The 16022-nt window shown below is 43.8% G+C and overlaps 1 protein-coding gene across 1 annotated transcript in view; it reads right to left on the reverse strand.

Annotated features, from left to right (window-relative positions):
• Positions 1 to 16022, reverse strand: part of LOC147120556 (low-density lipoprotein receptor-related protein 1-like) — a 2135446-nt gene that overhangs the window by 954246 nt on the left and 1165178 nt on the right. Inside the window, exon 15 of the mRNA XM_085986655.1 lies at positions 1233 to 1355. Coding sequence (XP_085842781.1) covers positions 1233 to 1355 — 123 coding nt within the window. The remainder of the gene's footprint in view (positions 1 to 1232; positions 1356 to 16022) is intronic.

Genomic DNA, 16022 nt, shown 5'->3' on the forward strand with positions numbered 1-16022 from the left:
ACTAGCTTCTTGAAATAAAATTTTATTTAACATAAAGCATTCTCCTGGGTTCACACTCCAGCAGTGGCTGGCATTTAAATCCATTAAGTACATGTGGATATATGAACTTTCTAACTCCTCAGTAAAGGCCCACTAGGTCAGTTTTTCAACCTCAAAGAAATGTTTTCTTTCTAAACAGTTTGCTTGACTGCAATGGTGGCAGATAGTTGTGACCTCTTTCCCTCCAAGTTTAAGAGGGAAATGTGGTCGACTGAATAACCCTAGCATCCTAAATGTTGCGTAAAGGAAGAGTTCAGTACACTTCTCAATATCTTAGAGTCCATTGTTATTCTATTTTATGCTTTACCACAGCTGGCTAGCAGCAGTCTGGGAACAGATATTTGCTATAGGACTCCCCCTGCTGTGATGATATGAAGCTTCAGTTCAGGGAGGACAGTGGATACAACTCACTAATCATTATTTTCCCTGGAGCTGAACTTCAGGAAATCACAAACTGCCTGATCCCAAGATGCTTCTAACCAATAGTTGTAGAGTATAGAACAGGACAACAAAGATAACTGAGATCCAATTGTAAGTGCACAAAAATCTCTTTGTATAACAAGCACGATTATGGAATAAAAACAGAAAATGCTGGAAGTACTCAGCAGGTCAGGCAGCATCTGTGGAGAGAGAATCAGAGTTAACGTTTCAGGTCGATGACCTTCCATCAGAACTCATTTCAGATTTCCAGCATCCGCAGCGTTTTGCTTTTGAAGCAGGATTATGGGTTGATCTCCTGGACTATACAGGAAACTTTTTTTTATCCGGCACCGATGGGACCGACGTGGTGCCGGTTCATCAAAAGTTCCGGATAACCGAAAGCTATAGTAAAAGATACGGAGCTGAGAGCTCCGTATAAAGCAACAAACCCAACAGGTTCAGAACAATGCCCACAAGTTCCAAGCATCTCTGTAGCTTAGCAACAGCTGCAGCCACACCCTTGCACAGCAACAGATCGAGGAAGGCAAGTAATAAAACTTACCTGAACCTACTCCTGAATTTTGCCGGTTAACCGAGATTTCCGGTTATTTAGGTGCCGGTAAATCGAAAGTTTCCTGTACTGCCTCTTTATGAAAGGCAGCTTGACTTTCAAAAGGGAGGACAAAAGAGCCATTAAAATAAGATGGTGACAAAGTTAGAAATGAACTACGATAACAAATGGAAAGGGAACAGATACAAAATGGTGGACTTACATTTGCAAGTAATATTGTCCTCATCCAAATATTGACCATCAGCACAAGCACAAACTCTGCCTCCAGGGATTATCAAACACAGGCTGCTGCATCCACCGTTGTTTCCACGGGCTGAATTTTCACCTGAAAAGGAGAGTGCAAAGTCAGAAACTGTAATGGAGTTAATAAATACTGTTTTTATATACGTACAGAACAGCATATCTTATCCTATTTATTTTAACTAAACCATTGTAAAAATAATGCAGGTTTGTTATATTTAATATTGATAATGCATGTTAAATATAATGGGGTAGATTTCTCCTCCTCCTCCCCCTACCCCCCATGCCGAGTGGTGGCACTCCCGTGCATCCTGACCCCACAAAAATAAATTAAACTCACCTCCTGCTGGGGTCTTCTGCAGCTGGACTGCCAGCCGAGACTGGACGAGGCGTGCTTTGTGCTCGCTCCGCCCAGTGTTGTCCTAAAATGGCAATTGGCATACTGTGTACGTCATCGGATCCCGATCTGCATATTAAAAGGACCTACTGCCTGACTCAAGTGGACACTCAGACAGCCCAGTGCTAGGTGCTGGGGAAGACAGGGACAGCCACACCACAACGTCAGCCTGAACAGTACCCACCATTTTCAGGGTGCTACCGTGCAGTTTCCACCAGGTACAAGGCCTCAAAAGCACCCCACCCCAATTTCATGATCAGCAAAAACTTGTGCTGCATTCTTTGCCCAGCTTTAAACATGGTCATTTATTGAAACTTTTATATTGGAGATTCCAATAGGTCACATATTAGTGTTAACTACCAGGAACCTTTTTGAATGTGCGTGTATATATGATATTGTTGCCTTTCATAGCATGTTCCAAAGAAAATGGCACTCTTAACAGTGTGATTCTAAAGTCAGAAACCTCCAGGCTCAGAGCTCAAATAATCCTTTGATGTCCTATTTAGCCTCCCCGCCAGAAATTTCTGCTTATGCAAGGCTGTCCAAAAGTATTTAACACTTTTATGGAGGAGTAAAATTACTGATTTATGAACTTATTATACAACCTACTTTACCTTTGCTGCACTAAACATTTAGTTATTTGAGCAGAAAATATTAAAATTCCTCCATAGCTCCAAATGCAGCTATTGTACTCTTAAAAATAAAACGGCCACACAAAAGTTGTCAGCAATGCTTTAAGTAAGCTCCCCACTGGAGTGGAGCTAATTTACAGAAGAAACAGAAAACGGTTCAACCTCCGTCGCCTCCAGTCCAGATCCAAGGTTCTCCCATCCTCAGTCATCGAATTACAGTATGCAGACGACGCTTGCGTCTGCGCTCACTCGGAGGTCGAACTCCAAACCATCGTCAACACCTTCACCAAAGCGTACGAGAGCATGGGCCTTACTCTAAACATCTGTAAGACAAAGGTCCTCTACCAACCTGCCCCCGCCACACAGTACTGCCCCCCGATTATCAAAATCTACAACAAGGCCTTGTACAACGTGGACCACTTTCCATGCCTCGGGAGCCTACTGTCAACAAAGGCAGACGTCGACGACAAAGTCCAACACCGCCTTCAGTGTGCCAGTGCAGCCTTCGGTTGCCTGAGGAAGAGAGTGTTTGAAGACCAGGACCTCAAACCCGGCACTAAGCTCATGGTCTACAGAGCAGCAGTGATACCCGCCCTGCTGTATGCCTCAGAGACATGGACCATGTACAGCAGGCACCTCAAAGCACTGGAGAGGTACCACCAACGCTGCCTCTGCAAGATCCTGCAAATCCATTGGCAGGATAGGTGCACCAACGTCAGTGTTCTTGCTCAGGCCAACATCCCCAGCATTGAAGCTTTGACCATGCTCGATCAGCTCCGATGGACGGGTCACATTGTCCACATGCCCGATACGAGACTCCCAAAACAAGCGCTCTACTCGGAGCTCCGACACGGCAAGAGAGCCCCAGGTGGGCAGAGAAAACACTTCAAGGACACCCTCAAAGCCTCCTTGAAAAAGTGTAACATCCCTGGCCCAATGCCGCACAAAGTGGAGGAGAAGCATCCAGGAAGGCGCCGAACACCTCGAGTCTCTTTGCCGGGAGCAAACGGAAGCCAAGCGCAGGCAGCGCACATCAACGCAAGCACCCCACCCACTCGCCCCTTCAACCACCGTCTGCCCCACCTGTGACAGACACTGTTGGTCCCGCATTGGACTCATCAGTCACCTGAGAACTCATTTTTAATGTTGAAGCAAGTGATCCTCGGTTCCGAGGGACTGCCTAAGAAGAAGTCAGCTTATGCTTAAATAAACTACACATTGGTACCAAAGTCTGGTTTATATGACAAAGCTTTTCTTTACTTTGTAGATATTTTAGAGTAAAAGGAGAAAAGCTATAGCACAAAAATAAACAAAAGCACCAACTAAATGTAAAGGAAAATTTCCAGGAAGCTAAACTGCAATTAAATTAAAAATTTACCACTGAGGAATGGAAGATTACACGGACAAAGGGTATGGGAGGTGCATTAAAAAAAAACATTTTTTAAGCAGAAGTTGAAAGCAAAAATTAAGGTGAGTGGAAAATAGCTACTGGAGACTGGAGGAAAAGCGACAGGTTTGTGGAGGGATTGGAGGATAGAATGTCTTTTACTTAAGTACAAAAACAGATTTCTAATATATTGAAGAGCGATCACCTCATTAGCTCGTCTGCGGGGGTGTAACTAAGAAACACAAATAATGTGCTTTCTTGCCCTAATTTGTAATTCCTAAAGGTTAAAATGTAACATTATCATTTCTGAGACAAGGAGCCAAACATAAAACACTTTTCTTACAACAATGTGTTATTTGGACTAACAAATATGCATCAAATGCCGAGTGCTGACATTTGTGGGTGAATAGCTGTATGGTTAATTCAAGGGTAACTACATTGTTCCGTAGCAAAAACACATTATTACTGCAAACAAGACATGTGAACCATAGGAAATTGGTATCATTTATCTAAATATGTTCAGCCAAGAAGGGCACATTTGTTATCACTTTTGTTTTACATCCAGGCTATTAACCAAATGTATTGGGAAGAACCGAATTCCCTCTTCATTTTAGCAACATTACAATATGTCATGGAAATTTACACAGAATAAAGAGTTAGATCAATATGTGGAAAATTTCAAGTGATGTTTCAGAGAAAAATAAATTTATTACGGTGATCAAAATCTAGCGATTGAATTAACATTCAGTGCTAAACTGCATTCAACTGGTTCAGCGCTCATCGCCTCACTTACATATTACTTAACTAATCTAATTTTTGATGATAATGGCCCTAAATTTCCTCAACATTAGCTGCTTTTACACAAATTTAAAAAAAAGTTACGCCCACCACTTGACCGTAGAGGAAGTTAAACGCAAAGACTTCTGGGTATACTCATTTGCATATCACCTTGTGCAAGCTTTGCCCTAAGTCATGTGTAGAAGCGAATGAGCAGCTCAGTCTCCAAGAAACGTGCATGCAGAAATGGCCCAGCCTTTTACAACCACTCTACAGTCTCCAATCTTCAGCTGAACACTAGGGGAGTGCCTTAGGTGTAGCCTCAGAGTAACTCAACGTTTACAATCTTGTTTTAGCTACCCTGAGCACGACCACACACACACAAATAAACTTCAGGCCCTTTTCCATCTCATAGAAACATAGACACATAGAAGATAGGAGCAGGAGTAGGCCATTCGGCCCTTCGAGTTTGCTCCGCCATTCAATGAGATCATGGCTGATCATCCAAATTCAGTACCCTGTCCCTGCCTTCTCCCCAAATCCCTTGATCCCTTTAGCCTTAAGAAATATATCCAACTCTTTCTTGAATATATTTAGTGAACTGGCCTCCACCGCCCTCTGTGGCAGAGAATTCTACAGGTTCACCACTCTCTGGGTGAAGAAATTCCTCCTCATTTCAGTCCTAAATGGCTTACCCCTGATCCTTAGACTATGACCCCTGGTTCTGGACTCCCCGGCCATCAGAAACATCCTTCCTGCATCTAGTCTGTCCAGGCCTGACAGAATTTTATAGGTTTCGATGAGATCCCCTCTCAATCTTCTAAACTCCAGTGAGTATAAGCCCAATCGACACAATCTCTCCTCATACGTCATTCCTGCCATCCCAGGTATCAGCCTGGTGAATCTTCGCTGCACTCCTTCCATGGCAAGAATGTCCTTCCTCAGGTAAGGCGACCAAAACTGCACACAATACTCAAGATGCGGTCTCACCAAGGCCCTGTACAACTGCAGCAAGACATCCTTGTTCCTGTACTCGAACCCTCTTGCTACGAAGGCCAACATACCATTTGCCTTCTTAACCGCCTGCTGCACCTGCATGCTTACCTTCAGCGACTGGTGCACAAGAACACCAAGGTCTCTTTGCACTTCCCCTTCTCCCAATCTATTGCCATTCAAATAATAATCTGCCTTCCTGTTTTTGCCACCAAAGTGGATAACCTCACATTTATCCACATTATAGTGCATTTGCCATGTTTCTGCCCAATCACCCAACCTGTCCAAATCGTACTGGAGTTTCACGACATCCTCCTCACAGCATACCCTCCTACCCAGCTTTGTGTCATCTGCAAATTTGGAGATATTACATCCAATTCCCTCGTCCAGATCATTAATATATATTGTGAACAGCTGGGGTCCTAGGACCGATCCTTGCGGTACCCCACTAGTCACTGCCTGCCACTCGGAAAACGACCCGTTTATTCCAACTCTTTGCTTTCTGTCCACCAACCAGTTCTCTATCCAAGTCAATACCTTGCCCCCAATCCCATGTGCCTTAATTTTGCATGCTAATCTCTTATGTGGGACCTTATCGAAAGCCTTCTGAAAGTCCAAATACACCACATCCACTGGTTCTCCCTTATCTATTTTACCAGTCTCGCCTTCATCCTTCATCTCAAGGGGTTCTTGTTTATTCCTTCTCACTTTCTGCCATTCCCACCTGCATATCCACCACTGCCATGGGTGCTCCAATGGGAGAAGAGGACTCTGAGGAAGAGGAGGAGGTGGACCTGAGCCCATCCTTCCCAGTGGTACCAGATGTGGAAATTCTGGAGGAGGAGAGTAGACACCAGGCATGGTCACAGAGCCAGCGTGCTGATCTTACCCTGTCTACCTCTGACCCAACACACCTCCCCCTCCCAGTTTGCTACTGGTGGCACTTGCTTCCTCTCTCCCAGACAACAGCTCAGGGAATTGCAGCCAGGGGGATTTAGACAGTGATAGTGAGGAAGTGCCAGCAGCTGATTCATCAAGCTTGGGGGAACCAAAGGTCTGGGACGTAGGCTAGGATGTTCCCTCTTCCTAGTGGAAGCTGAGGAGAAGGCAGTCAATAGCTTCAGAGTTGTGCAACCCAGACTCATGGGCAAACACCTCTAAAGAAGGATGATATGTCATTGTAGCTGATAACTGTAGAAACATCTCCTATAGTATTAGACTTTGGATGGCTTTTGAAGCTATGAGAGATCATTTGTCCAAGTGGTCATCCTCCTGATGTGATGGAGCCTGCACCTCCTTTTCTTCAGGCTCCTCATTATCCATGTTGTGTTGCAGGCTTCCCTGGCATGCACAGATGTGCAATGGCAGCTTTAGAGGATTGCACAAAGCTCCTCCGAGAGATGATTGAAGGACTAGTGCAGCCTATAAACACACTGTAATGCCTGGTGGACCGCTGACTTCTTCCATGCTGCTTTATTACCTTCACCTCCACACGTTGTTCCTCCTCCTCCATCATAAGGATGGCATAACAACAACAACCTGCATTTATATAGCATCTTTAACATAGTAAAACATTCCAAGGTGCTTCACAGAAACGTTATCAAACAAAATTTGACACAGAACCACATAAGGAGACATTAGAACAGGTGGCCAAAAGCCTGGTCAAAGAGGTAGGTTTTAAGGAGTGTCTTAAAGGAGGAGAGAGAGGTAGAGAGACAGAGAGGTTTAGGGAGGGAGTTCAAAGCTTAGGACCTAGACAACAACAACAACTTGCATTTATATAGCACCTTTAATGTAGTAAAATGTCCCAAGGCGCTGCACAGGAGTATTTTAAGACAAAAAAATTGACACCGAGCCACATAAGATTAAATTAGGGCAGGTGACTAAAAGCTTGGTCAAAGAGGTAGGCTCTAAGGAGCGTCTTAAAGGAGGAAAGAGAGGTAGCGAGGCAGAGAGGTTTAGGCAGGGAATTCCTGAGCTTAGGGCCTAGACAACAGAAGGCACGGCCACCAAAGTTTGAGCGATTATAATCAGGGATGCTCCAAGAGGCAAAATTAGAGGAGCGCAGATATCTCGGGGGGGTGGGGGGCGTGGTTGTGGGGCTGAATGAGATTACAGAGATAGGAAAGGGCAAGGCCATGGAGGGATTTGAAAACAAGGATGAGAATTTTGGAATCAAGGTGCTGCTTAACCGGGAGCCAATGTAGGTCAGTGAGCACAGGGGTGATGGGTGAACGGGACTTGGTGTGAGTTAGGACACGGGCAGTCGAGTTTTGGATGACCTCAAGTTTACGTAGGGTGGAATGTGGGAGGCCAGCCAGGAGTGCATTGGAATAGTCAAGTCCAGAGGTAACAAAGGCATGGATGAGGGTTTCAGCAATGGATGAGCTGAGGCAAGGGCGGAGATGGGCGATGTTACAGAGGTGGAAGTAGGCAATCTTTGTTTTGTTGCGGATATGTGGTCGGCAGCTCATTTCAGGGTCAAGTATGACACCAAGAAGACAGCTGTAGGCACGTTCGTCAACGGCATAGAGAGGTATGCCCATAGGGAATGTCATATCTTCTGCAAAGTTGTTCTGAATGCATCGGGCATGGAAGAGTGGTGGTCTAAAAATGTAGGGTTGTGGTGAGACTAGCACTGTAGGAGGTAAGGTGCAAGCCTCAGCGAGGACAATCGACCGATAAATAGGTTGAAAAAAGGTTCTGTGAAGCCAGAAATCCACATTCAATGATAGCAAAATACTGCAGATGATTCAACATTTGGTTCTCTTTAAAGCTCTCAAACTCCCCACATCTTCCTGAAACAGGTGACTTGGGGGGGGGGGGGGGGGGGAGGGGGGGCGGGGCAGCTGACCCTGTTTTATACAGATGCAAGTTATCCAGAATGTTACAGTGGTGAAATTCCTGTCCACAGCACCACCAATGACTGGCGCACTTACACAATTGAGCTTCGCAAGACTTGGGCGGGTGAATAGCGAAAGCAGCTAAAAAGAATGAGGAAACTTACGTTCAGTGCTTAAATGATGCATAAGCGGCTGATCACCCTAAAGTGCAAATTTCCTCAATCTTCTTTAGCGTAATAATGGCTATAAGTGCTGAAGATATCGAAGATATTCAGGGCCAATATTTTTTCACCCATTGCTGTTCATGCTTATTTTTTTCAGGATTAACAATCAAAATAATGGCCCGAATTTAGCGGTTGGTATGGTGGTGTACTCTCAGAGTATGCCGTCATAAGTCCTTTTAAACCCACCGCAAATTCAGAATTTCCGCGTGCGCTTGGCATGCGCAAAATCCGGAACTTGCGGTCTGTCGATGTATGCGTTGACAGGCCATCCGTATGGCCCACAAAAAAGCAATTCCTGACACAGATCATGGATTAGAGTTTTAATTATGTCAAAAATTATCAAAAAATATATTTTTTAGTGAGGTTAGTGGAATGAAGCTATTTACGAATTAAATTCCAATCCTGTAAATTGTAACTAGATCTGATTTCGGGATTCCATGAAATCTCATTATGGGATTCCCTTCGAAAATGATTAAAATCAAATTCTGTATTGTGATTTGGAAGACCAGGTACGCTTCTGCACCGCCTGCGTCCCTGAGATCCGTGGGCCATTATGCTGCCCTCCGCCTCGTAGCCTCAGACCGCAAGTTTTCGCAGCCTTGTCACCATCAGGTAGGTGCGCATTCCTTTCGCGGGTCAGTGGTGTACTCCCGAGGTACACCTCCGACCACAATTTTTGGCCCAATGTTTTATACTTCAGCACTTCTGTACAAGAGCCTGACTAAAGACAGAAACACGAGCATGGAAGAGAAAGAACAACATACACTGCATTAAAAAATCTTTTATTGCTGCTATGGGCATCTTATTGATTCATGTAACAATTTGTTCTTAGCCCACCATATAATACATTAATCCTGAAATGCAACTGGCTTATAAAAAAGGTATCCTCCCCAATCTAATATTGAAGATTAAAAAACAACCATTAAATAATTATTGGACAGTCATAATCAGTTACAAGCTATTAGATGTTATATTCTTTGTCTATGTATGTATGTGTATGGTACTAAAATTCACCGAGTGATACTGAGATTAGCTGATATAAATACTAAGGCTGAGGTTGATCTTTACTACGGTTGGTTGTGTTGCAGCAGTGATGTATTCTAGTGGATTTAAAGCAAATAGCTACATGATTACTTAGTCAATACAATGCCCATAGCAACAAGGGTAGTTTTATAACATTTATTTTTTAACTACAGTCTTTGCTTTTGATGGCCTTTCCTTAAGTGGAGTGCACATCTGAAAATGGGTGTTAGAAAGATTTGCATTTCTACAGATCCTCATCATGGCCCAGTAATTCGGGTCCCAACGCGTGAGTACGCACGGGGTACCCACGCGTGGACCCGATGGAAGTGCCGGTTTCTTGCATGCACAGCGCATGCGCGGAAAAACGGCACTTCCGGTCCCCTGAAAGCAGGGGTTAAGAGGTGAAACGCGTGCGACGTATGAGGCAGCGCGTGCGCGGTGAACTTCTTTTTTTTTGACAGGTTTGCCCGTGCGTGAAGGCCTGTACTTTTTACACATTAAAAAAAGCAGACGTAAGGACTTCATTTTAAAAGGTAAGTGGTCAATTAATTAAAATTAGAACTTTTTTTCCACAGGTTTATTATTTTTAAATACTTTACAGTAAGGTAAGTGTATTTTTAGCTCCGATTTTTTATAAAATTATTTTTTTCAAAAATTTAAATTGTTTAAAATGGTTATTTAATGTTATTTATAGTTGATTTAAATAGTGTGATTTTTAAAAAAAATTATTTTAAGGTTATGTACTGTTTTGGGCGCCCGGAGTTTTCGTGAGTTTGACAGGTCTTATGACAAACTCATGAATGGACTTTTCCCTCCTCCGATTGGTTGCCCAGTGCTCACGTGATCCCAGCCGACGCATCGCACTAAGTACGCCGCTGGGTCACGCAAGCACAGCGCGCCGGGAGCTGGAACGGGCCACAGACAGGAAATTCACGCAGGCCCAGGCCTCAACTGTCGGCGCGCTATGTAAGTGTAGGCCGGGGGCTTGCACCCGCGGGAAGCCCCCGACACAAATTTCTGGGCCCATGTCTCTCAAAAACATCCCAAAGCACTTCACAATTGCAAGGGGCATGGAGTATAAAAGTAGGGAAATTTCGATGCAAATTTACAGGGCGCTGGTGAGATCGCACCTGGAGTACTGCGTACAGTTTTGGTCTCCATATTTAAGGAAGGATATACTTGCATTGGAGGCAGTGCAGAGAAGGTTCACTAGGTTGATTCCTGGGATGAAGGGGCTGACGTATGACGAAAGGTTCAGCCTATACTCATTGGAGCTTAGAAGAGTGAGAGGTGATCTTATTGAAACATATAAGATTCTGAGGGGGATTGACAGGGTGGATGCTGAAAGGATGTTTCCCCTAGTGGGGGAATCTAGAACTAGGGGCACAGTTTCAGAATAAGGGGTCGCCCATTTAAGACGGAGATGAGGAGGAATTTCTTCTCTCAGAGGGTCGTGAATCTTTGGAATTCTCTACCCCAGAGAGCTGTAGAGGCGGAGTCACTGAATATATTCAAGGCGGAGACTGACAGACATTTGAAATACAAGGGAGTCAAGGGGTATGGGGAGAGAGTGGGAAAGTGGTGTTGCGGCCAAGTTTGGATCAGCCATGATCTTATTGAATGGCGGAGCAGGCTCGAGGGGCCGATTGGCCTACTCCTGCTCCTGTTTCTTATGTTCTTATGAAGTGGAGTGATTGTTAGGATTTCGATGAATACGGCAGCCAATTTGCGCAAAGCAAGATTCCATAAACAGCAACTGGATGAATGACCAGTTATTCTATTTTTTGATAGTTTTGATTGAGGAAGGAATGCTGGCCAGGAAAATGGCTGTTCTTTGAATAGCACCATCAGATCTTTCACATCCACATGAACTACACAAGCAAGCAAAATGGGCCTCAGTTCCTTTTGAAGGAAAGCACCTTTGACAATACAGAGCTCTCTCAGTGCTGTTTTTTTTTATTCATTCATGGCAAGACCAGCATTTATTGCCCATCCCTAATTGCCTTTAAAACTGAATGCCTTGCTAGGCCATTTCAGAGGGCTGTTGCTGTTAAGAGTCAACCACATTGCTGTGGGTCTGGAGTCACAGGGTAGGTACCAGAGCAGATAAGGACGGCAGATTTTTTCCAGTGAACCAGATGACAATCCGATAGTTACTAGCATTTTATTCCTGAATTTAAATCCCCCAGCTACCAGTGGGACTTGAACTTACGTCTACCGGATCATTAGCCTAAGTCGCTGGATTACTAGTCCAGTAACATAACCACTATGCTACTGTTCCTTCATGCACATGGAATACCAACCTAGTCTATGCACTCAAATCCTGGGGTGAAAGTTGAACTGCAACTTTCTGACTCAGAGGCAAGAGTTCTATCAACACAATTATGTTGACATTACTGAAGCTGGTGAAATTAACAAAGATTATTAGTTAATCAAATGGACAAAAATCATCAAAGTTTTCCAACCATGGCTAATCTCAGTAACATCTCATTACAAAAATCCAATGCTTATAATTGATTATGAGTATCTAATAATAGAATTGTTGACAGGGATTAAGCAAAGCATGGGATGACACAATTATAATACATACACTGTTAAAGTACAATAACTATGAATTTCAGTGCAGGCAATAATCAAACAAGATAACATTGTTAATAAAAAAAACTATTATTTATTGAAAAGGTCAATGTCAAATTTTGAAAAATATTGGCAATTTTTTGGAAGGGAGAACGAAAATGAAAAGTCACATGATTCAGCTTCATTATAGCACTTCCAAGTGCTGCAATAATATTTCTTCATTACATTGTATATGAGCATAAAAATGAAAAAAGCCAATTAATTTAAGAAAAAAAAATCATCTGCACAGATCATTACTGTCCCAAGCTTTCAATATCTGATGAATAGCCTCATAATTTATCATGAGGCTTCTTTTTTAAATGGACATAAACTTGTTACATTCATCTGCCAACAGCCCAGAACGCAATGCTGCGTAAGTGTATTCAAGACAAAATCCAAACAAATGCTTATTTAATAGGGCACAATTATTCAAAACTACCCTGTTTACATTGATATATGGCAATGTTGTATTTCCCTCTTTGTAAATTAAGTTCACCATCAGATAACCTGAGATTCAAAATTTATGTTGCCTTGATTTGTTCCATTTGAACATTGTTCACTTCTAAAATGGTCATCAAGCTGTCACTACAGTGTAATGTGTTTACTTTAAAGTTTTACAATGAAACCTAAGATCCTCTGTCACACCTACAATGAAAATAGTACCAACTTTATTCCTTGGGAAGGTGTCAGCCTTGGCTCAGTGTTGGCGCTCTCGTCTCTGTCCTGGGTTCAAGTCCCACTCCAGAGACTTGAGCACATAATCTAGGCTGACACTTCAGTGAAGTACTGAGGGAGTGCTGCACTGTTGGAGGTGCCGTCTTTCAGATGGGACATTAAACCGAGGTTCCATCTTCTCTCTCAGGTGGATGTTAAAGATCCCATGGCACTATTTGAAGAAGAACTGGGGAATTATCCTGGTGTTCTGGCCGATATTTATCCCTCAACCAAAATAGATTATCTTGTCATTATCTCATTGCCATTTGTGGGACCTTGCTGTACACAAATTGGCTGCCGTGTTTCCCACATTACAACAGTGACAACACTTATAAAGTACTTCTTTGGCTGAAAAGCACTTTGAGACATCCTGATGTTGTGAAAGGCGCTATATAAATGTAAGTTCTTTTTGCCATACTTTTACCTCATTCACAGATTCTGCATTTTATTTTGATCCTTCACTATCTATTAATCCTGGATGGACATTGAAAATTTAAAGCTTTCATATCAAGATGACCACATCAAGCTCCCTTGTAGGATCTCTTGTTCTTGTATCGTGCTTGTGCATAAACCCTAATAAACAGATGTACCAGCAAAATTTATTTATGTAGCTGCATTGATTAGGTTAAAATGGACTTGAGTTTTGTCCCAATCCAGCCATACAGACCTTCATAAGTTTAACAGGTAACTGGCAGTACAATTATAGGTGATATTTATTTTCTATGACTACTGCTGATTTGTAAACATTTGGGGAGGGAAGAATGTTTCATAAATTCGCTGCTGTAGAAGAGAAGACTGAATTGGAATCTTATTGAGGTATTCAAGAACCTTAAGGGGACTGACAAGTTGCACGCTGAGAAATAGTTTACCATGGCCCCAAAATGTCAATTAGGGGATATGTAATGAAACTCTGAAGAGGGAAGCTGAATGGACAAGACAGATATGACTATTTCACACAGAGGCTTGTGAACATTTGCCCATGTACACAAGTGAGACTGATAAGATCAATGGCCTAGAAATTCATTGCGGGTGGTGGTGAAAAATGAGCAGCATCGGATTGGCCGCCCATTATACACAGCCCCTGATATTAAGTTCCATTGACTGCAATAGAACTGAATATCAGGCACTGCATATAACGGACGGCCAATCTGATACAGCTGTACCGCCAGCGACAAATTTCTAGCCCAATAATTTTAAGAGTTATAGAACTAACAACAGAAAATGCTGGAAATGCTCAGCAGGTCAGGCAGCATCGTGCAGAGAGAAACAGAGTTAACGTTTTAGGTTGATAACCCTTCGTCAGAACTGGAAAAAGTTGGAGAAGTAACAGATTTTTAAGCAAGTTTGGGGTAGCGAAAGGGAGAAGAGGAGGAAAGAACAAAGGGAAGGTCTGTGATAGGATGGATGATGGTGCAAGGCAAAAGGAGATGGTAATAGGACAAGTTAAGAAACAAAAGATGACTCGAGATGAGGTGGCAATGGCAGAAATATCAACAGCTGCCATGTGAGAGAAAAAAGAAAACATAGGGGCCAAGGTTATAGTCTGAAATCGTTGAACTCGATGTTGAGTCCAGAAGGCTGTAAAGTGCCTAAACGAAAGATGAGGTGCTGTTCCTCGAACTTACGCTAAGCTTCATTGGAACAGTGTAAGAGGCCAAGGACAGAGAGATCAGAGTGGGAGTGGAGCGGAAAATTAAAGTGACAGACGACCGGAAGCTCAGGATCATGCTTACAGACTGAACGGAGGTGTTCTGCAAAGCAGTCACCCAATCTGCATTTGGTCTTCCCAATGTAGAGGAGACCGCATTGTGAGCAGCGAATACAGTATACTAAATTGCAAGAAGTACAACTAAATCGCTGGAAGGAGTGTTTGGGGCCCTGGACAGTGGGAAGGGAGGAGGTAAAAGGGCAGGTGTTACATCTCCAGCGCTTACACGGGAAGGTGCCAGGCTGTTAGGGGTAATTGAGGAGTGGACCAGGGTGCCGCGGAGGGAGTGGTCCCTTCTGAATGCTGAAAGGGAGGGGGGGAACATGTGTTTGGTGGTGGGATCACGCTGGAGGTGGTGGAAATGGCGGAGGATGATCCGTTGAATGTGAAGGCTGGTGGGGTGAAAGGTGAGGACAAGGGGAACCCTATCATGGTTCTGGGAGGGAGGGGCAGGGGTGAGAGCAAAAGTGCGGGAAATGGAACGGACATGGTCGAGGGGCATGTCAACCATGGTAGAGGGGAATCCTCGGTTGAGGAAAAAGGAAGGCATATTGGAAGCACTAGTATGGAAAGTGGCATCGTCAGAACAGATGTGGCGGAGATGGAGAAACTGGGAGAATGGAATAAAGTCCTTACAGGGAGGAAGTATAGTCCAGGTAGCTGTGGGAGTCAGTGGGCTTATAGTGGATGTTTGTCGATAGCCTATCCCCAGAAATGAAGATGGAGAAGTCGAGGAAGGAAAGGGAAGAGTCGGAGATGGACCATGTGATGGTGAGGGAAAGGTGGAAATTGGAAGCAAAGTGAATGAAATTTTCTAGTTCAGGGCAAGAGCAGGAAACGGCACCAATACAGTCATCAATATACCGGAAAAAGAGGTAAGGGATGGGACCTGTGTGGGACTGGAACAAAGAATGTTCCACATATCCCACGAAAAGGCAGGCATAGCTAGGGCCCATGTGGGTTCCCATAGCAACACCTTTAATTTGGAGGAAGTGGAGTCAAAGGAGAAGTTGTTCAATGTGAGAACAAGTTCAGCCAGGTGGAGGAGGGTGGTGTTGGATGGGGACTGGTTGGGCCTCTGTTCAAGGAAGAAACGGAGTGCCCTCAGGCCACCTTGGTGGGGGATGGAGGTGTCGAGGGATTGGATGTCCATGGTGAAAAGGAGACGGTTGGGGCCAGGAAACTGGAAACTGTTAAAGTGACGGAGGGCATTGGAAGAGACATGAATGTAGGTGGGAAGAGATTGTACAAGGGGAGAAGAAACAACAACAGAAAATGCTGGAAACACTCATCATCGTGGAGTCAGGCAGATTTCCAGCATCCACAGTATTTTGCTACTGTAAGAGTTGTACAGGAAACTCTCGTTTAAACGGCACCTAAATATCCGGAATTCTCTATTAACTGGCAAAATGCATACTCCGAAAACACCTCAATAACC

The sequence above is a fragment of the Somniosus microcephalus genome, chromosome 4, assembly GCF_052327205.1.
Source record: "Somniosus microcephalus isolate GS21.2 chromosome 4, FLI_Smic_1.0, whole genome shotgun sequence".
Taxonomy (NCBI): Eukaryota; Metazoa; Chordata; class Chondrichthyes; order Squaliformes; family Somniosidae; genus Somniosus; species Somniosus microcephalus.